General features: G+C 42.6%; 1 protein-coding gene and 1 long non-coding RNA gene across 2 annotated transcripts in view; one reads left to right on the forward strand and one right to left on the reverse strand.

Annotated features, from left to right (window-relative positions):
• plpp4 (phospholipid phosphatase 4) overlaps window positions 1–24,106 on the forward strand; it is a 95,044-nt gene that overhangs the window by 57,443 nt on the left and 13,495 nt on the right. Inside the window, exons 4-5 of the mRNA XM_079687466.1 lie at window positions 2,645–2,708; window positions 2,854–2,978. Of these exons, the coding sequence (XP_079543592.1) occupies window positions 2,645–2,708; window positions 2,854–2,978 (189 nt within the window). The remainder of the gene's footprint in view (window positions 1–2,644; window positions 2,709–2,853; window positions 2,979–24,106) is intronic.
• Window positions 2,886–10,490, reverse strand: LOC307043173. Its single transcript, XR_013809295.1, has 3 exons — window positions 10,425–10,490; window positions 9,917–10,226; window positions 2,886–3,010 (listed from the first exon to the last, which is right to left on the reverse strand). It is a non-coding gene; the product is annotated as an uncharacterized lncRNA (long non-coding RNA).

Genomic DNA, 24,106 nt, shown 5'->3' on the forward strand with positions numbered 1-24,106 from the left:
GTCTGCAAATGTAGTATACAGTAATGTGTTAAAACTTCAAACACCGATTTGATTATGTTTATCAAAATCAGGACACTACTGAGAAGATTTAGACCAATTATTTTACTGGCATTTGTTTTGACATACAGAGATTTGATTCCAATCATCAACAGCAGGTCAGATCAGCTGTCAACAAAATATGAGCTAACACATTAGGGACTTTGGTAGGGTGGCAGAAACGCTGTCTTAACTCAATGTGACTGAGTTCCTGAGATTGTTCAGAGATGGTAAAAGTACACACATTCTTTACTCAAGTAGAAGTACAGATACTTGTGTTTAAAAATACTCTGGTAGAAGTACTGACTAAACTTCTTTACTCAAGTAAAAGTAAGGAAGTATGGGCTTCGAAATGTACTTAAGTAAAAAGTACAGATAACTTTTGTGTCCTTGGGCAAGACACTTCACCCTAATTTGCTGTATTTACTGTTACATGTCTGATATGTGTAATATGTAATATAAAGCGCTTTGAGCATTCGGAAGTGCTCTTTTAAATGTAATGAAACACAGATTAAAACTAAAGTAACAAACCTGTTTTGAAAATGTAAGCGGTAGAAAGTACAGGTATTTGTGTTAAAAACGTAAAAAGTACAAGTAAAAAGTTGTCAGTAATTAGTGGAGTAAAGTACTGATACCAGAACAATTTACTTAAGTACAGTAACAAAGTATTTGTACTCCACTACTTCCCACCTTTGCTAATGGCATTCAATAATGCAAACTCTGTGGTAGGGTTAATGTGACCAAATGACTTTATCTTGAGTGAGGCTTGCGAGAAAAGTCATGCATTTTAAATCTTACTCAAGAAAAAGTGCAAACGTCTTCATAAAAGTTCCATCATTAAAGAGAACTCGTCATGTGTAAAATTCAGAATCATTCATTCAATTGTTGGATTATTGATGTATTAATGTGTTTATCACCGCTAGTAATGGTGGAGCGCATTTTAATTACCTTACCTGCTGTATATCTATAATTATATGTCAGTGTTTCTCTATTATTAAAAGAAATATGTTGTGCTTGTTAATAAACTGAATCTAAAGTAGGTAAAGCTGTCAGATAGATGTAGTAGAGTAGACATACAATGCTGTCTCCAGAATGTATTTGAGTAGAAGTATAAAATATATCATAATAAATCATAAAATGAAAATAAGAGTACCTCAGAATTGGAAATGAGTAAATGTACTGTGTTCCATTCCACCAGTGCAAGGTCGAATATACCTTACACCACAATAATACAATACTAAAATATGCCACAAGGTCAGAGGAAGTCTCCTTTATGAGCTGTGCTGCTCTAGCTAACGCTCTTTCGATGTCATACGTGTCACAAACAGGCATACGTGCAGTACAAACTGAACTGCCAAAGCTGTGTTAGTGCTACTGTTGCTGTTGGGCCATCCAAAATGTATATATACTTTAATGATCATAATAAGCAAACGCTCAGAGGCTATACTTTATATGAGCTGGAGTTTATTATAATAATGCCTCCTCACACCAAGAGGGATCTGTCAAAGGGAACTCATTGCAAGTTAATGTTCTATTTTTCAACCGGTCAACTGGATCATTTTCATTTCATCTGCAGAGTTTGCCCCATCAAGCTGTTATGTAATATTGAGTCTGCGCTCCCCCAGCAGCTCAGCAGGATAATGGGTTTGCGCTCTTGCGACATGGGGTCCATTCAATTGAACCTCAGACCACTGGGATTAACCTGTGAGGGCAGGTATCAGCTAATGATGAGCCCCAGTGGCTTGGCTCAGAGCTAATTAAATGAATGTACAGTGCAATGCCTACCTGACAACCAAAGGCTGTCCTTCCGTTTCCCATTACCAAAAGTTGAGCAGAGGCAGTAATTGCTTTACAGTTAGATTGGCTCTAAGTTGGTGAAATAATTTTGCCACCACAACTGTAGAGACACTTTTCTCATAATTAAATATCTGATTGATACTTACCAGCATGAAACAAAACAGTTTGGAGCATTTCTCATTCATTTGGGAACAAGCACTGAGTCAACATGAAACAGGAGTTAAACTGGTTTTTTTTTATTTACCCAAAAAATGTATGACGACAATGATGCAAAATGGAACATATATAGTGGATTGGCTAAACCAAATAGAAAACAAGGGGTAATTAAGATAAACACAATACAAACTGACACTGACAAAATGTATGTACAGTATGTATGTTATACAATGTGTTTCATTGAGATGCACAAGGGATTACATTATTTTCTCAATGAAACAATCTACACTATGGGAGAAATATCCATGCATTAATATAGAGATGTGTCTTTCTATGTATGTGTAAAGGTTTAGTTGTGTTTATATTTGTTTTTTAAGCTCGCACTGTGTTAAAACATTATTTCTACTGTTGCTGCATAGAAATTATAAACACATTAATCCTGACAAACATCTGTCCAGCTGCAAGAAAGAACTCCAGTAAACCTAATTGGCTGTTTAATTTGAACATTGTCAGAAGAGCTGCACTGCACTGATAAAACATATCAATCATTTTACTACAGCATCACTGTTTCTATGAATGCTACCACATTGCTAATGTGTCAACCTTGTCTGTGTAATCCAAAACGCTTATTTGGCTGTCAATCTGCTTATTCCAGCTGTGTCCCTGGCCCTCGCATTGAATGGAGTCTTCACAAACACTATCAAGCTGATTGTTGGCAGGTATGCTTAACAAACAAACAAGATCTGTCACTGATGATACATTTTGCAGCATACGCTTACTACATTTATGAGTGATACATTGTTTGACAGGAATTATCTTCATCAAAGACACGCAAACCATCTTTTGGGTTTTATTTTCTTTCAGACCCAGGCCCGATTACTTCCACCGTTGTTTCCCGGATGGACAGATAAATGCGAAGATGCTGTGCACCGGTGAGCCAGATATAGTCTCCGAGGGACGCAAGAGCTTCCCCAGCAGCCATTCCTCCTGTGAGTACCAGCTCTCAGCCGAAGTAGATCCCCTGGTGAAAAGAAAAAGCACCGGTGAAACAAATACAAACCATATCTGACTCATTAAAACTGCACGCAACCTCAACTCCAGTATTCACTCAGTTTAACCTCGATGCTCTGAGTATGGGGTTAGATTTGTCTCAATAATATTTGTGTGAGCATAACAATTATTTAAGTAAATGTGTGTTTTGTAGAAGTAAAACACCTTCCACAAATGCATTCAAAAGATTTGCAAACTCACAAAAAATGCAAATGTAAACGGATCTGCAAATACGCTAAATATTTTCACAAATAAAAGAAAGATCTGTGAATACTTTAATTAGTTTACAAATAAACAAAAGGAATTTTTGAATCTCTCTATAACATTGACAACTTTCAATCAGGCATTTGTGAATCCATTTTGTATTTGTCAACCAAAAATGCGCTTGAGGATCTCAAATCTCTGCTTGTGGATCGAGTTGAGACAAACTTTGCGCCAGTCTCTACTAAAATCTGCTTGTGTCACTCGGTTATTTTCAGAAACCACGTGATGGCCTGCTAATGACGACATTTCCGCATTTCAAGGTTTAAAGATCCACAAGCAGAGATTTGAGATCCACAAGCGCATTTTTGGTCGACAAATACAAAATTGATTCACAAATGCCTGATCAAAACTTTTCAATGTTAGAGAGATTCACAAATTCCTTTTCTTTATTTGTAAAATAATTACAGTATTCATAGATCTTTTTTTTTATTTGTGAAAATATTTTTGCTTATTTGCGGATCTGTTTCACATTTGCAACATTTTTTTCTGAGTTTGCATATCTTTTGAATGCATTTGAGGAAGGTGTTTTACTTTTACAAAGCACACATTTAGACACACATTTTTTTTATGTTTACACAAATATTATTGAGACAAATCTAAACCCATATATGAGCCATTTCGCCAAGTAGTCCATGTGCTGACTGGTAGTGTAACTACAAGGTGTTTTCCCCCCCATTTCAAAGTGATGATCCCTTTGCCGACTCTCATCGAAGTTAATTGCAACATGTAGAGACGAGATATCATTCAATTTACGCACCCGCAGGCAGGCAGCCTGTCGAGATGCGTGGCGGTGCGGGGGTTAGCTTGATTGAGTCAAGCGCGTTCAGTCTTTTTCACTTGGCACACCTACTGTTTCCGCTTCATCGCAATTCCTGCTGCGTTTAGCTGTGCAAACCAATGTAGGACTGTGGACATCTTATTCCACCATATTGCATTCCAAGCTGTTTCCAATCTAGCAGCGTGTTGAATAATTCACATGCTTTCCTGTTGTCCAGCAGATGCATGTTAAGTAGAGCGCTGGCTGTGGGCCCTGCAGATGTTGAATCAAAAAACAACTGGCATGTAAAGACTGCATTAAAAAAAGATAGATATTTGATAAAACCCACTGATGTGACTGCATTATTTGAAGATTATTTTCCGTCTTGCTCTAGCGACGCAGAAAAATCAACAGTAAAATGCTTAGCCTGGAGTTACACTGAACCTCCTTCTATCTATTATGCAAAATGTAAAAAAAGAGATCATCATATCTTCCAGTGAGCTGTGCCTGGACCGTTGCATGTTTGATATTTATGTTGTTTGTTTTAGTTCCACTCCAGATGCACATTCACATTTAACAAGGTAATTATGCAGATTTTTCTAAGTACTGCAGGAATGTGTAAACACGCCAATGTTTGCATCCAACTGAAGTTAAAAGGAAATGAAAATCATTGAACACTTTGAGCCCTTTAGTTTAATTCTAATTCAACTACATGTTACCTGTGAGTTCAGAAAGAACTGTGTTTCTGCCTAGAATATAACAAGGTTAGGTTTGATTTGAATCAAACATGGGATTAATTGTTCTCTGTGAGTTACAATAATGCGGCGAGATGGATACGATTTTCCTGCCGCTGTAATTTCATGGTCCAGTCTGATTTCAAATTGATGCTTTAAAGTTGCGTTCTTACATCTTCTCAGACACCTGCTTTAAATAGAAATGCTTTGAAGTGCTGGCTGTGTCCCATTAGAAAAAGCAGAGTGGGACATTTCTCTGTGATTCACCGCACCACTGTGTATGGATTACATCCATCTGCGCTGCAGCTTTAATAGCCTTATGTTGTAGCGCTGTGAGTGAGAAAGTGTTTGAGAGCGCCGTGCCACGGGGACACAGGGAGCATCCGTGTGCCAGCACGACTAGAGAGCAGAAAAAAATCCAATTTCCTGTCTGTGTCCCCTTTCACCAGGACAACACTTGCTGGACCACGCATACATTACAGAGCTTTTACTCAGACAAATGAGTAACCCTTATATTACATTACATGTCATTTGATAGACGCTTTTATCCAAAGCGACTTACATACTCAATACTGTGGGCAATCCCCACAGGAGCAATTTGGGGTGAAGTGTCTTGCCCAGGGACACAACGACATGCTGACTCCAGTGGGGTTTGAACCTGTGACCTATTTATCTATCGGGACGATAGATATAAGGGTTAATGTCATTGAAGGGTTTCCCACACATAGACTATACTTGTGCGGCCGCCCAGGTATATTAACGGCCGCCCAAGTATATTTCGCGACCCATTTAGGTTTTTGTTTTTTTATTCGTCCGTGACCACAACTCCATCTGCGATCGATTAACTTGTGGACAATGATCCCTCACTCTACGCCTCCTGTACCCAGTCCCGTACTGGCCATCGGGAGGACCGGGGGGTTTCCCGATGGCCTGGCCTGTTAAGTGGCCTGCCTCACACAGGGTGACTGGCTGTCTACATGATGTGGTCTGCCTCACACAGGGTGACTGGCTGTCTACATGATGTGGCCTGCCGACATGGCCACTGTCATACAGATCATAAATCAAAGCCCTTGATTGGTTTCTGTGTGTCATTACTGTAAATCGTAATAAGTTGACTTTACTTAGAAAACTTCAGGAAACCGATTGCCTCAACATTTCCAATTAAAGTTAATCATTCATTTTAAGTTGTTTCATCTTAAAAGTACTGAGTTCAGGCAACTTATATCATTACAGTAAACTTGAGTAGACCCAACTCAAGATCATTCATTACGATGACTATAAAAAGTTGGTTTAGACAACATAAATATCTGAGTTATGTTGAATTAGCACAACTCATAATAAAAAGTGAACCTTACTTGTCAAAGTAGTTCACTTTACTAGGGTAATATCAGGAAACCGATTGCCTCAACATTTTCAAGTAAGCTGAACATAAAATGTTAAGTTGTTGTAACAAACAAGACATTTCAATGGTAATGATAATCACATTTTATTTGTTTTGTTAACAAACATATTTTTGAGGCTGACTTCTGTGCTTCCATCAGAAAAATGTACACATTTATACAGTGATCAGGGCTCGACATTAAGGACTGCCCGATGGCCCGGGGCCATCTAGTGTTTAGCTCGGGCAATGAAGCCTCACCTGCTGGTTGCCCGATCGGGCAATCTATTATGCCAGTATCATGCAGCTCGCGGATCCATTAATGAGTGACCCGACAGTAAAACTAAACATATCTATAACTAGTTTAGGTAGTTTGAGAGGTCATTAAAATAGCTACGTGTGATATTCTAACCTGAAGTGTGTGTTTTGTCCGCTCACCACTGCATGTGATCATGCAGAGCTGCGTGTCGACTCGTCAGCAGCAGCTGATCTCTCTCTCCCGTCAGATTAGACTTCACTCGCGTTTATGTCCATATCGATAAGATCCAGCTAGTTCTAGCTAATGATATGACTACCTGCTTATTAAAAGAAACCTAAACAATAAATGTCGCTATGCAACTGGGTGAGGCCACAAAGTATAACGCAGCATTATGCATTTGATTACATGCCCACCAGAACCCCGAGGCATTACCAACAGATCAACGCACAATCAACCCAGACAGGACATCTCTTTCTCCACATTACGTGTTAGACATTAGAATTGACTATTCTTGTCTGTCACATACTCTTCTTGTCTGTCACATAAGTGGCGCAACTGAAGTGGTATTGCGCTAAAGGGAAATTATTTTGACCGAAGAGATTTAGATTTGCCGGCTAACGGGAACTCCGACGTCACCATTTTGTGTGCTTCGCGGATGCGCTCGGCTCCTCTCGACTGCTGCTCGGGTCTGCTCGGTCAGCTTCCGGATGAGGAGGCATTCATTCGACCAACTTACAGTAGATAACATTACAAACATTTTTAACAGGGGCCATAATAGTGTAAATAATGTTTGTTTTGACAGTTACAACTGAATGTAATGTTTTCTACTTTTTTACATCTGGGAAGGCATTTGCCTTCATCAGATGGAAAGTGTCTTGACCAACAACTTAAGTATTTATTATAGCTATGCAGGGCATGCAAGCGAGCAAACAAGAGCAAACAAACAAGTGAAATGAAGAATAAAATTGAAATTGTACAATATAATATTGTGGTGGTTCATCTTATAATTCAGTCTAGAGAATGCACCAGACAGCATCTACAGTAAGACCTGGAAAAATCTAAATGTTCTAGGGCGAGGCCCCCCAAACCCTTCGTGCCATTTCGTCCGCGCGCATTTTTCAGGGCAATCTCTATTGGGCTCAGGGCCATTTGTAAATTAGCTTAGATGGCCCACAGGGCCATCTCCCAAAATCCTTAATGTCATGCACTGGTGATGCAAACACAGGTATGGGGAAAAAAGAGAGAACTATTCGAAGCAGGAAAAAAACTGCGTAATATACCATCTGACAAAGGCCTGTGCTATAATGCTTCAATTAACTGGTTGTTCTTTATAATATACTCAGATCAATAGGAGACAGAGATGTTAAGTTAAATCAAGGGTTTTTATTATTATTTACAGCAGGGGTGGGAAACCTTTTTCCTTTCAATTTTTACAACATCCTCCGAGGGCCTTACAAATGATTGAACTCAACCTCTGCATAAAAAAACTAAAATCACAGCAAATTCGTTTGGCCTTTCTTTCATGCCGTGCAAAGAAAAAGCAACCTCTTAATCCAGATATCTTACCATGACTCGCGCATGCATGAATGTGCACGGTGTGGCATGACCACCAAAACAGAAAGCTATGGACACAAGATGTATGCAAATGTATTTAGTATCCATGTGAACATGATTTAAGTGGGGGGGACCTAACCTCCCCTAGGGGGGTCGGGGGGCATGCTCCCTTGGGAAGATTTTGTTTTAAATATTGAAGTTAAAAGCATCAATCTGGTGCACTTTGAGAGCAACATGAGGAGATCTATGGGTACATCTTTCAACACCCATTTGAAACAGAACTGTAAGCAGATTTATTTATTTTTTGGGATATTTTACAAATCACTCCCCTTTTAAACTCTATTCTTGTTATTTTTAACAACTTTTATGTTACTGTCATATAGGCATGGGCGGTATCATTTTTTTCATACCGTCATACCTTGCTGACATCATACCGTGGTATACGGTATATGACGGTATCAGTCCCAATTTAAGGGGTCATTTATCCCAAAAAAAAATGTTTTACTCACTATATCAACAGCCCCACCAAAAATATTTTCCACCAGCCGCCACTGACGGTATGACTTGGGTCGACTTGAGTGAGGTGGCGTTCGGCGGCAAATAGATGTTTCGAACGGTATATTATATGTTTGGTGTAAAATGCAGCCCGAGCCGGTAGACGCTCGCAAAGTGCCGCGACGTGCGCGCAAGTGCAAAACAAGGGCTGCATACATGACACATTGTGCAAATGGCACATTTTGAGATCGGATACAGGACGCGTTTGTAGATGTCCGACGTTGTTTCCATAGTGAGCTAAGTTAACAATATATCATCATACATAAACATTTTCCGGGAGTAAATACTTGACTTATTGAATAAAGTTTGCTATATTCACTAACTAGTTTGGCAATATTATTCCGTGCATATGTTAAAAACCTTATTTCCATTTGATTCATTGGATTACTCGCATGAATGTTTAGCACGTAAATGCTTTCGTTTTTAAAACCGTCCGACCTCGACTACAAAACCATCAACCAGTTGCATAGGATTAAAAAATGTCAACACTCACTCACCCCGTCTTAAACATTCCCAAGGAAGTGCCTCTGTCTCTCGTTGTGCTGGATGAAGTCACTGGCGACGAGTAAACCCAAAATAGTCCCAAACAGGCGCAGAGGCATTTTTCTTTTTTACTAGTTGTCCGAGTTCGGGGCCGGCAAATGCTGCCGCCATCTTGCTCAGCTCAGCTCTGTGCTAAGCTCTGAGAGCGGGAAAGACGGACTGCCCTCCCCTGCCCTCTGCTGGCGCGTGCTGTGCATTACAACCAATGTCGTCCCTGTCAAAACTCCGTGTCAGTGTAATAGAATGAAACGCATCTGTGATTTGGCGCAGTCTGTGACGTCACGGTATTGAAAATCATACCGACGGTATTTCGAAATACCCTGGTATACCGTAATACCGTCCAAGCCTACTGTCATATAGTATTCTACCCATTTTTCATTTAGTCTCCAATGTCTCATTAGTAATTATAATGATCGTATCAAGGTGTGCCTTAACCTCACTGAGCTGAGGTTATTTGAGCCTCTCAGGAGAGAGCTCTCTTCCACCTGGTTGTAGAAAAGCTCTTTAAATTCGTTAGCATAGCTAGCTAACCAGATGCTAAGGAACCTGTCCTTGGCCAGGAAAAACAGGCACTCGCTTGTTTAATTATTTTGCGATCTAGATTTCTTCTTCTTTTTGAAGTGAGAAGTTGTCCACGAATTACACAAGTCACCCAAAGCAGCGTTAAAAACGCGGGAGGCGCAGAAAAGCGACTAATTTGCATCACTGTATACAAAAACAATCTGAGTCCCTCTGTGTGTACTGCAACGCAGCCTTTGAAAAAGAATAATAATTACAAAGAAAAATCACTTTTCCAAAAGAGAAAAAGGTCCCAGTGGGGTGCTCTGACTCACTGCATCAGGGCATTTTTGATTGTTTTGGTTTAAGAGACTTATGGCCAAGTGAGAGCATCACCCTTTGAATGAATTCAAAAGTGTTCTTCAGTTGTTGAGGGTATTGCAAATTTAGGGCGTAGATGAGTCCAACAAGTAGGCACTTGACACCTGGGAGAGAATTGATGCCGTCCATCACCATTTTCCCTTCCAATATGATGGCGATTGCTGACGGTGCAAGGTGGAGTGAGTCAGGTGAAGCCAGGCTGACTTCAGGGATGACTGTAAGGATCCCGATGGAGCTGTTGGAAATGTCCAGGTCATCCCAATCCTATAACATAGGCAACAGTAAAATTACAACCACAATAACATTTTAAATGCAGAGTTTACCGTGGCCTGCTGAAGGCCCACTTTTGGCCAATATCATAACAAAAGCTAAAATATATTTATGTAACACAAGGGACAGGATAAAATACATTGGGCATCCTGTGGCTTAGAATTTAAATAATGATGAAAAAAGACTACTTACAAAGCAAGTCTTGAATAAGTCATTGTTTTCATCACCCAGGATGACAGGAAGTCCTCGGAGGACTGCTGTTCGTTTGCCATTAACATCTGTACCCTGAAATATATTGAAACACACATTACTCATAAGTGGTCAAGAACAATTTGTTAACAGAAAACAAAAAATGTATGTTATTTGTGTATGAAAAAACATACCGCTGGTGCCACCTGTTGCATGTTTTAAGCGATAGTGCTTCAATAGCCCTCTTTTCAGAAAAAAATATGCAGTACTTACACTGCCGATGCATGTTTTCTGTCTCTGAAGATCAATACCTACACACAAAAAATAGAAAAACACAATAACTTAAACTGCATTCAAACTATACAGGGTTTCTACACAAATTCTGAAATCAAATTTCATGCATTTCAGACAATGAAAAAATATAGAATAACACTTTACCAAACTAATAAGGCCTGCAACAAATAATTTACTCAGCATTTATTGGAAATGTTTTTTAATATCGTCGTGTTATTTTACAATGTTTGAAAATATACAATCCGCTCATATATATCAGTATGTAGTTAAATGTGACGTTTTTGAATTGTGATTAAATTCATTCATTTATAAGGCAGCTTGTGTTACAATATTGCATGTAAAATAACAGTATTTAGTGTTTTAGGACGCGGTAGGGCTGTGCAGTATGAAAAATAACATCACGGTATTTTTCCTAATTATAACGCAGTGATTCCCCTACCATTGTCTTGGGTTGACAGTGTGTGTGCTCTCGTGTGTGTGTGTGTGGGGATGGGAGCCCCGCCCTACAGAAACAGAGCTGAGGAGAGAACGTGTCTTTTTTTTTAAAAATGTATTATATATGCCAAATTGCAACTGAAGTAATCTATCTACGGTCACTTTTTGCATTGAACATGTGCTCTTTTATTAAATAAACTAAACGCTTATGTTATTTATCCAATGTATGCGCATGTTTCAGTGTCCACTGCATTGCACGTTCTCTCCTCAGCTCTGTTTCTGAAGGGCGGGGCTCCCCTCCCGACACACACACAAATGCACACACTCACAGTCCGAGACAAGAGCGGAGGAAAGGAGGAGAACAACAAAGTGTAAAAAGTCAAACAACTCTGCATTATAGCCTCTGCTGTTGGTCATGTCCTGGGCGTCATTTCCCCATGTTCACTGTTCAAAATCCTGCTTGTGTCCCACACACTTTCAAATTAGTTTATCATTGTTTGTTTTAGACCATAGACTGTATAGACTCAAGCCGTCATCTTCACGAAGGAGCAGGACACACAGCCTGCCTAAAACGAACGTAGCGTGCACATTCTAAAAATAGCTCACTGATGATGATGAGCAAGTAAAGTGGGTATGCATCATTAATAGGTTTTTAAATGTTAAGAAGCCCTAAGACGCTGTTATTTGCAAGATGTTGCGTCCCGTAGGCTAAAGTGACAACAATAGCAACGCCTAAAATGGCGGTAGAGGAGAGTGCAGCAATGGCTAATGTGTGCTAACAGGGAATGCAGCCATTGCTAAATGTGTCAACCGTTAACGGACATACTGCTTTTGCTTTTACACAAGTTTTCTTCAAATACATTTATTTTACCGGAATTAATTCCATGGCATAGGCTATGCCAACATGACGGGCTAACTTGCTTAGCTTTAAAGTTAGCTCTTACCTTATAGCCTTACCACGATTTGTACTTAAACACGGTAAAAGTCAGTGTTCGTCTGAATAAAGAGGATGACTCATTACAAAAAAATAACGATAGCTAACCCTGAATGATTTCGGCTAACTTCCAAAATCTGTAGCACAATATTGTTTGTTAAAACTTACCTTCTCATGTCCTTAGACCAGGGGTCGGCAACCTTTTTGATATGAAGTGCCATTTAAAAAAAAATTGCTATCAGCGTGCCAACCATAGGTGTCAACGATCGAGAATTATCAATGGGGGGGGGGGGGGGGGTTGAGGTGCTGGACGCTCGTGAACTATCAGCAGGAGGGCGGGGGAGCCTCGCTGCGGGGAAGCAGTGTGTGGACCTGTCAGCGCAACTTACATGATGCCGAATTTAACAAATTCATTTAAATAATTGGTTTAAACGGCATAATAATAAGAACGATCGTCCGTTCTGTGATTCTCCAGAGCACACATGTTAGGATATTAGGCTCATGGAAGTGAAACGAGGAAGCGGAAAAACAGAGGTCTGTGATGTATTTTGTGAAACAGAAGAACAGCTAAATAAATGCAACGGCCTCCCAAGAAGAGCTCACCTCTCTCCAGTCATTTAAGTTAAAGTTGGTTATTGAACCTGAAGCTTGTTGATTCTGCCCTCCTCGACTACGGTCTGGGAGCCAACAAGAAAGTTCAACACACAGATGGCCAGTCCGCCCCTTTGTAGCGTATTATTTCGATAACAGATGAGCAGATCGCCACTGGGCTTTCAACTAAATACACAGCCACGCAAAAACTGCGGCATTTGTACAGCTCCTTATGGGTACTGCAATTAGTGAAGTGCTTTATTCCTCTGTGGTGAAACGATCAGCACTGCACCACGGAGGAAAGCGGCAGAAAGTCACCTGGAGATAAAGAGAGCGGGGCTGCGTTGCATGCATGGCTTCCTTCTGCAGGTAACGGGGAGACGCGCTCTGGCGGAGGTCTCTTTCAGGATCGGAAAATACAATTTCAATATTTTGCACACTTATTCCACTTATTCCTAGTGTGCCACTGGTTACGGTGCCGCGTGCCAATGCTGGCACGCGTGCCAGGGGTTGCCGACCCCTACACTACAGGCATCAAAAAATCTTGAAGCTGGGCGTGTCTGAAGCTTGGCGATTTTTTGCGAGCAACCAATCACATGAATCTCCCGCCCCCGACATACGAAGCAATAGCAATGTTAAAACGAAGTAAACTGGATATAAACTCTCCAAACAGGCGAAAAAACTGTCAGTTTCACCCACTGTCTCTGCCACCTCCCTCCATGCCTGGTTCCTCCGGTTTGTATCCCGGTAAATAGTTCCGGTCGTAAAGAACCGGGTGATTCGCTACCGTAATATCTCGTTTGGAATATGAGGAAATGAACTGCGGTCTGGCTCTCCCAGCTTGCACGCGGTTTGATTGGCTGCGCTTGCACTGGCGGGATTTGCATAAACGGGATTTGATTGGCTGATGCCAAGCATCGAGCCTCAAAAGTTGAACATTGTTCAACTTTTGATGCCGATAGATGCTCGTGATGCTTGCAAAGCCATGCCATGCTCCCCACAATGCAGTTCGGCGAATATTAAAAATCTTCTACGTCACCCCATTCAAGTGAATGGGCGAAGCGTTGAAAGCATTTTTTGATGGCTGTAGTGTAGACGTACCGTAGACTCTCGACAATGCTTTCTTCCCGCTTCGTTCCATAGCCCATGACGTCGGTCTGACGTCTCTGTGGCAAACTGCGCATGTGTAGTCGCCGAAGCCTTCCGAGTTCTGTCGAGTTTCTCCGATTGGTGTCCACGTGTGTACAAAGAGAGCTGCTCACTCATACTTTCAAGTAACGGTTAATTCAAGCTGATAAGTTAAATAACTTCTCTCACAAGAAAGTAGATTTAACTTTGTTGTATTGAGTTAAGTTAACAAATAATGTAGATATCAGTTGATGTCACTATTTTGTTTAAGTAAGGGGCACTATTACAATTTACAGTGTTCAAGCTCGGGATAATCTCAGCTCAGATGAGGTAAAGGACTCTCTGAGTGTTTAGATAGTTAACTTAGTCTAAGTTCTCAGTGGGTCTCAAACGGTTTGGTCACCATTTATGTAAACACATATTTCCATTTGAGGGTGTCAGTGTTTTTTCATATTGGATATGTTATTGGTTATGGCCCTGATTTTATGATTATTGAAATGTATACAGTTCTGTTTCATATAGGTGTTCCCATATATCTAGTCTCTTTATTTGCCCCTCAAAGTGCACCAGATTGATGCATTTAACTCCAACATTTAAAACAAAATCTTACTTTTTTAAATAGTAACCCATGTTCATATGTTTATTTGTGGGTAGTAGATTTAAACTATAGGGCTATCACTATGGGCCCTGGCCCCTGCCTGTACCTGTTTGCTCTGCAATCCTGTGAAGGGTCTGCTAACAAGCTACCAACAGAAAGGTTCATGTTAATGTGGTTGCATGTCACCTCAACCCCACCACCCCCCCAAATATATTTCAAATCTGTGGGAAACACTGCATTGTATTCAAAGTGGCTTCTGGACACAATGCAACAACACTTTTGGCTGCTATGATAGCCTCTACTAAAGGTAAAATAAATCTATTTTTATTCCTTGTGCCTCACAAGATAATCTGCATGGTAAAATGAAGTCCTAACTATTCCATCACAATCAGCCTGGATCAAAATGTAAACACACACAAGGATTCAGTGTTTAATGAAAGCTATTTTCTAAAGCAAACAAACCATTATTGCGTTTCCAATTGTTTCGGTTCTGCTTGATTTGATTTGTTTTCCTCACCACGTAGCAAAGTGATAGAAATTGGACGAGACAAGTCCCAGAAAGAGCAAACATTAACAGATAAACACAAACTCTCCTGAAACACTGCTTGGATACACACGGCTGTAAATCAAACACAACCTGTAGCATTAGCTATAGGTTATCTCCTTATTCATATTCATCGCACCATCTCCCCCCTGTGCAAATTAAGCCTTTAAATATGATCAATTATTACGCACTTAAGAAAAAAAGGAAATGAATCCTGAGGGACAGACCTAATCACATCTTTGAATCTCCACATGTCTTCTTTCCTTTGCAAATAAATGACGTTATTAAATGATCCAAAGCTTGGACTGTCCATCACATTAATCACTATCTGGAGAGTTACACCTCTGCTCTCATGTGTTTACTATCATTCACTCATGAACACTTCATGCTGTTAGGAGTGTCCAAAGAGCTTGTGTAGGAGTTCTACAGCAATTCTACAGCGCTAATAATGACTTCCTGTTGGGCTTCTGTATGTTAATGGGTGGTTAATATTCATCGCTTCTGGTAAGAGGCAGATGTCCCACCGGTTCTTGAAGGGGTTAAAGGTCCAAACAGAAAGAGGGAAGGGAGATGGGAAACAGAAGCGCTGCAGTTTAACAGTTAGACCGTTTGTGTGCAGTTCCAGGATAGATATTTCAGCAGAAATACAGGGCAGGAAGGAAAAGAGACTGACATTACCACAATTATTAGATTTAGCTGAGGGTTTGACCGGAGCATGACTCCACTTTTTAAATCCGCAGCCAAACCCGTTGCTTTGAAAGAGCACTTATCTACTTTAAAATGTCTCCTCTGTGTTCACTTGTCAAAATCCATAACGGGTTCAAGAGAACACATGCAAATGTACTGCGGCATCTGTAAAAACTCCTCTTCCCACTAATTTCTCTCTGCTTTTTACCTGATTGCATTTATACCTCCCTCACCTTTGACCCCTGCCACCCCCAGCATTCTAGAAACAATGTAAGCATGGATTTGTAAACCATGCCTCTGGTTAAGTAATCCATTGTATATTTATGACACAGAGTACATTTAATGCGACCTTACTGTGCTTTGTGGCATCTTACTTGCTCTTTGTATCACCATAATATTTCTAAAGGGAACTTTTAATGAGTCTGTGGCACTTAATACATTGACCTTTTGTATGCAGCAATTGCATGCAGTACTATAATATTCCTGCAGGGAGTTATATCAAATCATATAGTGAAGTGAGTTTCAAGCGTATATTAATCATATTGTCCCCAAAAAGAACATTTAGTTTTCTATGCTACATTTTTGAACGGTTTAATATCCTGTACACCTTGAACTACTGAGTTTATTCATCAAATGTTGTCCTACAGTATATACAGTATAGCTATGATTGCAAAAATCCCCCCCCCCTAGTGATCCTAAAAAGTGCATTCAGACTTTTGTCTTTTGTATCCTCTGAACAAACCTTTGAAAAAAAATCTCACTGCATTCATTAGGCATCTTTGTTTTGTCTCGCAGGAATTGCTTGTCAACGCTTTCGATTCACGAAGCGGATTCACGACCAGAATGCTTTTCCCTTGGTTGCCTTCTCTTTGGCCTTTCAAAATCCATTGATGCCTCTCGAGGAGCCTCCTTCAGTGGCTGTTTAGTACCCCAAGTATTCATTGTGTCACCCTACCAATGTTCTGGCTTAGTTAATTATGCAAATCTCAAATGTAGAAATTTGTTTTTGTGCACGTTTAGATGATTGCGAGGGACAGACACTTGCTTTTCACCCTCATGTATAATGCATGGCCCAGCAAATAATTATATTATTATATTCCTCAAGGTGATGACTGCAAATATGTTGTTTGTATGCAGTGTGATTTCATGCTACAGTAAACCACCTAATGATAGCTTAACTATTTAAAATGCAATTACCACTGGTCTAATGACATCTATTTATATCTGTGTTACAATCGGAGAGGCCAACAGAATATTGTGCACTTTCTGACCACCTCTTATTGAGCCATGAAAACCCTATTCTAAAAAAATAAGAAGATATGTGGGTTTAAACGGACCATCAGCATATTTTATGGAGCCTGAAACCAGCAATGTCTAAAACACCCTCTGAGAGTTTGATGACCTGTCCGCACTGCCTTCTTCTTTAGGCTCCAGCCTTCATCAATCTGAATGAATAATGATAACAAGTAATAGCGGTAAACCTGCTGGATTCCCTGTGTACTAAACTCACAAATAAATTGTATTAGGGAGATGAATTTTCTTTTTTTATTACTGCCGAATTTAATTCCATATATAATTCAATTTTATTCCAATCTATTTCTATTTCTGCTATATATTTTACCATATTTTTTATTATGTTTACTTTTTTTGTTATGTTATGCCCCATCACATCAAGTCAAATTCCTCGTACGTATCAACCTACCTGGTAATAAACCTGCTTCTGATTCTGATAAACCTGTTCCTGAATTTGATTAAGAATACAGAACAAGAGAAACAAATAAGTAAGAAAAAAACAATAAGTAAGGTCATGAAATTGCAGTTTGCAGAAACTATAAGAGGAGAGGAGAGGTGTTTTGGAAATGTGTGATTTTCTCATGTGAAACTGCTGCGAGTTTTCCAAAGCTAAAGTCAGCAGACTGAGTCACTGGTTCATGCATAATTTAGTTCTGTCTATCCACATGAGTAATGTAATCGTCTTAGCCATGGCTAGAGTTATGGAAATAAATGGTGAGAACTGCTATGTGATTGAAAATGAGGATCGCCCAGAATTGAGATGTTCTTGCACTGAGGGATGCTGAAGATCTAGAATGGCTTGACCTGCCAACAGAAGGTCTGATGAACTCACAGTAATGTGTTGTTGTCTGTTAAACCCATGTGCTAAACGTTGTGGGTGGTGATTTGCAGGATTTTATATACCACGGGGTATCAATGATTTAGTTTGCATCTTTTACATTTTCCCTGCTCTCCATGTAGATTGATTTAACTGGCAGAAATGTTTAACTTTATAAATCCAGCCCTTGGGGATTTCTGATTTCCAAAGGCTGTGAACTACTTATTAAGAAGGACCCATAGGCCAAATGTAATCTTACCACTTAAACTACAATATGATTTCAAGTAAGTGAGGTGGTAGGCCACCTCACGGGGCCCATACCGGAAGCAATAAGAGATCCATTTAATAAGGGTTTAAGTCCGTTCTAGGCCATGGTACTGTTCTGGATGTTGTTCTGTTTTTAGCCTTTTAGCTAGCGTCTCTATTAATGGAAACTTACTGTCGGCTTACCAGTTGTTGGAGCATGAAAATATATTAACAGCTATTGGAAAGACTCCCATTCAAATTGTGTACAGACATTCATAGAGTCACTTGAGATTTACATTTACTGACTCCTTGACATTTTGGATTTTGAGTAAAATACATTAGCAACAATTAAATGGATTTCCTTGAGATTTGCTAGAGATATTTGGGGCCGCTAGAGGATGAATTTGAATAATGCCATAACTTTTGATATCATTTTCTAATTAATCAAAACTTTGCTTTATGACAAAACACCTCTGAGAATAAAGACATTACCATCAACCCCAGTAGCACATGGTTTTTGGGTTTAAACCTGTCTAGTGCCTCCCTTGGCTTTTTGTTATTTCTCTTTTTGGATTTTGGACCATCTAATGACAACGTGTGCAGTGTTTCTTTCAATTAGTCAGTATGCTTCAGAGCTGGACAACACACACTGTAGGCTCTTGGGTTTCTCTTTGAGCCTCTACAATCTAATGAAAAACAACCCAAAATACAATTCTCTGCATAGATAAGCAGAAATATTTCCATTGTCCTCCCAGAAACATTTATGGGGCCAACAAAAGTGGCCAGAGCTTACTTTTCAACATCCCCTTGTTTGCCCATGTTGCCCTCATTACATTCTAACATGAGCTTACTTGGATATGGCTGCTGGATGTCTGCAAAAATAAAACATGTACTATAAAATACGAACAGACCTTTATGAAATCCAATCAGAATTTCCCATTAGACAATCTTGTAAAAGTGTTCATTCAATTTAACATTTATATGCGATAACACAAACTACAGTATACCCATAATTTCATAAATGGGTGACGCCGTATAACCATTCTTTATTAAAAACCCAATATCAGCCTATACCAGCCATCCAATATACTACCTAATGGAAAATGCAGAGTTAATGGAGCCAACTCCTGCTCCATGACAGCAGGGCGGCTACTCAGACAGCTGGACTGTCTGCCCTTTCTTCCCACCATCCTTTCTCTCTCTCTACAGGCTGCACACATGTACTGGCATCTTTACTATTCTTGGCCAGTTTGTGGGCTAGGCAACAAATGGGCTGCTGATGGGTGTTGTTTGGCCCGCTGCAGCATTAAACTAATGACCCTGTCTCAGCTCCACCTTTTATGGCTCTATCACACAACTTTTTAATTCACACAATTAGACCCTTGCACTCACCTCCATCAACTAAGACGCACAGCTCCTTTAGCACAGCCAGTAGCTCATGTCACGATTCTCATGTTATGTCACGTTTATAGTTTTGTAGGTTTGGGTGTTGTTGCGGTTTTCCCTGTAACGTTTTCCTCTGGGTTATCGTCTGGTCCTTTTCCCTTTGTTTTTCCTCTTGTCATTAGTTTCCCTGGTGTGTCTAATTGTCTGATTATGTTCACCTGTGGCCCCTGTGTTTTCTCCTCCTTCCTCATCTGTGTCTTGTTGTGGGTTAGTCTTGTGTGTATTTAAGTTCTGGGTTTTCTGTCTGTCTTTGTCGGTTCGTCTTGTGCCATGACTAGTTCTGCGGTGAGTGTTCTGTTTTGTCATTGTTTATATCATAGCCTTGAAATAAAGGAGTTTTTTCAGTTTATATCTGCATTTGGGTCCTGCTTCCTTCACAAACCGTGACAGAACGAACCGACCAAAATATGGACCCAGCGGATATGGAAGATTTTGACTTTTCCCTTCAATGTTTTCATGCCGAGTGGAAAGGAACTTCCTCTAGAAAGGACAAAGAGGCTATTCTCGAGAGAGCACGAATGGAGGTGGCCGAAATGCCTTGGTTTAGAAGTTCGTTGCCGGATTGGTTACAGCTGTTCACAAGTTGTCCTGAAGATTGGTCCGACGCTTGTAACCCTTTCCTCGGATCCGACTACGGTCCTGTTGGAGGTCCACGGAGTCTCCAAAGAGCCTCTAGGAGACTCAGGGCCAGGATTCCAGCCCGTGCTCCAACAGCCATGATCCCGGTGTGGGATTCCCGACCTGCTAGCCCCAGGCATGCTAGCTCCCTGTCTCCCAATTTCCCAACCTGGCACCATACGCCTCGGTGGGATCCGTCTGAAGTCAACCCATGCTTCTGCCCCAGTTCCTGCTCCTGTTCAGGAGTCGTATGATGGAACTCATCTGGCTTATGGAGATCCACGGAGTATTCAGGCGGCTGCGAAGAGAAGGAGTCGCAAGGCCAGGCTAGCAGCCCGAGCCCCAGCAGCCATGGCTCCATGCTCCAGTACCGGCCCACGCAGCTTTGCTTCCATACTCCATTACCTGGCTTACACAGCCAGGGTCCAGGCTTCCGCTCCGCGCCCAGCAGCCATGGTTCCGGTTCCAGTGCCGGCCCCAGCAGCCATGCCCCCTGCTCCAGAACCGGACCTTACAGCCATGTTTCCGGCTCCAGAACCGGACCTTACAGCCATGTTTCCGGCTCCAGAACCGGACCTTACAGCCATGTTTCCGGCTCCAGTGCCGGCCCACACAGCCATGTTTCCGGCTCCAGAACCGGACCTTACAGCCATGTTTCCGGCTCCAGAACCGGACCTTACAGCCATGTTTCCGGCTCCAGAACTGGATCTTACAACCATGTTTCCGACTCCAGAACCGGCCCATACAGCCATGGTTCCGGCCCCAGTTCCAGCCATGGTTCCGGCTCAAATACCGGCCCCAGCAGTCATGGTCCCGACTCCGGCTCCTCGTCACCTGTTGACTCATCGGCCGACGCCAGCCCCCCGTGTCCTGTCCGCGTACCGGCCGACTCCAGCACCTCGTCTCCTGTTGGCTGTTCAGCCGACGCCAGCTCCCCGAGTCCTGTCGGCGTACCGACCGACACATGTTCCTTCTCAAGACCCATCTCAATACCCCTCTCGAGTTCCCTCTCAAGTCTCCTCTCGAGTCTCCTCTCGAGTTCCCTCTCGAGTTCCCTCTCGAGTTCCCTTTCGAGTTCCCTCTCGAGTCACCTCTCGAGTTCCCTCTCGAGTCACCTCTCGAGTTCCCTCTCGAGTATCCTCTCGAGTTCACTCTCCAGCCCTCTCTCGAGTTCCCTCTCGAGTCTCCTCTCGAGTTCCCTCTCAAACCCTCTCTCGAGTCCCCTCTCGAGTTCCCTCTCGAGTTCCCTCTCAAGTCCCCTCTCGAGTCACCTCTCAAGTCAACTCTCAAGTTTCCTCTCGAGTTCCCTCTCAAGCCCTCTCTCTCTCTCGAGTTCCCTATCGAGTTCCCTCTCAAGTCACCTCTCGAGTCCCCGATCAAGTTCCCTCTCGAGATCCCTCTCAAGTTCCCTCTCAAGCCCTCTCTCTCGAGTTCCCACTCAAGTCCCTACTCAAGTGCCGTTGGAGGTTCCGCTGGGGGTCCTGCCAACTCTATGTCCTGTGCCGTTGGAGTCCCCGCCGACTACTCTTCTGCCGGGGGTCCTGCCAACCCTATGTCCTGTACCGTTGGAGGCCCCGCCGACTGCTCTCCTGCCGGGGGTCCCGCCAATCCCATGTCCTGTGCCGTTGGAGGTCCCGCAGACTGCTCTTCTGCCGGGGGTCCCGCCAACCCCATGTCCTGAGCCGTTGGAGGTCCCGCAGACTACTCTTCTGCCGGGGGTCCTGCCAACTCCATGTCTTGTCCCGTTGGAGGCCCCGCCGACTGCTCTCCTGCCGGGGGTCCCGCCAATCCCATGTCCTGTGCCGTTGGAGGTCCCGCAGACTGCTCTTCTGCCGGGGGTCCCGCCAACCCCATGTCCTGAGCCGTTGGAGGTCCCGCAGACTACTCTTCTGCCGGGGGTCCCGCCAACCCCATGTCCTGAGCCGTTGGAGGTCCCGCAGCCTACTCTTCTGCCGGGGGTCCTGCCAACCCTATGTCCCGTGCAGTTGGAGGTTCCGCCGACTGCTCTCCTGCCGGGGCTCCTGCCGGCCCTGTGTCCTCTTCCGTGGGGGATCTTGCAGACACCGGCTCCTGCCCGGCCTCCGGAGCTGTCCGGTCTTCGCCGTCGGGCCCGGTCCCCTGAGTTTGCCCGCTGTGGTCTTCACCCCTCCTCGAACTCTGCTCTATACTAATCTGATGTGAGATTTGGTTCAAGTTGGGAGAGTCTCCTCTCTTATCTCAGTCCGGCAGTATTTGCATAGAAACCAGTCATTAAGGATCACATTTTGTACTGTGTATTGGCTCAGGAAAGCACATCCATGCTGGATGTCCATGAGATCAGGCAAAGAGCTTCTCCACTAAACTGGCTGCTTAAACGCGGACGTTCCTGTCTTGGAAGGCACCTGATTGGTCACCCTGATCTCTGCTAGCCGTTTGAAGCAAGAATCAACGTCATTGGCCTTCTTTTTCATTCTGTCTAAACAATCCACCAAAGTCTTATGGTAAAACATTTAAGGGGAGAAATTGTCTATACCGAAATATGATGCTTTTTAGATTGCCAAGATTGATAGTTTGTTTAAAGTTAGATTCCATATTTGTTAACATTATGCAAATCAAGACCACCCAAGAATTGCTGCAACTGTCCCACCATGCATTCAACAACTGCTTTTTCTGTTCTCCATAGGACATTAATAAAAAGCATTGAGACGCCCTCCGTTACTGGATCCAGTAGATGTAGCTTGATTAAGCTTTAATGCCTAAAATGACAGCTGACAGTGAGATAAAGAACACATTTAAAGTTGACATTAGCTATGAGACTATGCTTGGCTTTTGGAGATCTTGGCCAAATGTTGTTGGTTTACTTAAAGAGTGGACTCTCAATATTGCATTGTAGCCAAACAAATTCACAGCCATCTCCAAACCAACCAGCTTTACGAACCCCTTCAGTCTGAATTTCGTCCTCACCACAGTACGAAAACTGCACTCGTCCAATCCCTCAATGACCTCCTCACCTCTGCTGACACTGGTTCCCTCAATATTCTCATCCTCCTCGACCTGAGTCTAGCCTTCGATACCGTGAGCCACAACATCCTGCTCACCCGACTCAGGGACATTGATATTGAAGGTATTGCACTCAGATGGCTCCAGTCCTACCTCACTGAACGATCCCACTTCATCTCCCTCCCCAACCACTCCTCTGCCACAGCCTCAGTCACCCAAGGCGTTCCTCAAGGATCAGTATTTGGCCCCCTCCTCTTCATCATTTACATCCTCCCCCTCGGTCAGATACTCCGCCACTTCAACCTGGACTTCCACTGCTATGCTGATGACACTCAGATCTACCTCAGCACCAAATCCCTCCATAACCCACCCCTTACCCACATTGATTCCTGTCTGACAGCTATACAAACTTGGATGCAACATAACCTCCTCAAACTGAACAGCAACAAAACAGAACTCCTCTTAATCAGCTCCAAATCCACCCTCAGCAAGGTCACTAACATAACACTCACCATCGATGGCACCATTGTGTCCCCCTCAAATCAGGCACGCAACCTTTGTGTAATCTTTGACCCCACCCTCTCCCTCGAACCTCACATCCGCCAAACAGTCAACACCTAATTTTTCAACCTCCGCAATATTGCAAAAATCCTACCCTCTCTCACCCGCCCCGCAGCCGAACGACTAATCCATGCCTTCATTTCCTCCCGCCTCGACTACTGCAACTCACTTCTTTACGGCATCAGCACTACATCCCTCAACAGACTGCAAGAAATGCAGCTGCACGTCTCCTTACGCATACCAAATCATGGCATCACATCACCCCAGTCCTCAAAGACCTCCACTGGCTTCCTGTCTCCCATCGCATCAACTACAAAATTCTGGTCCTCACCTACAATGCACTCCACCATCTGGCCCCTCCTTATCTCACACACCTTCTCACTCCTTATCAACCCCCACGGTCCCTCAGATCCACCGCAGCCGGACTCCTATCCATTCCCACATCCACACTCTGCAGCTTTGGGGACAGAGCCTTCTCAGTGGCAGCTCCTAGGCTCTGGAATTCCCTCCCCCA

The sequence above is a fragment of the Notothenia rossii genome (genome assembly GCF_949606895.1).
Source record: "Notothenia rossii genome assembly, chromosome: 6".
Lineage (NCBI taxonomy): Eukaryota > Metazoa > Chordata > Actinopteri > Perciformes > Nototheniidae > Notothenia > Notothenia rossii.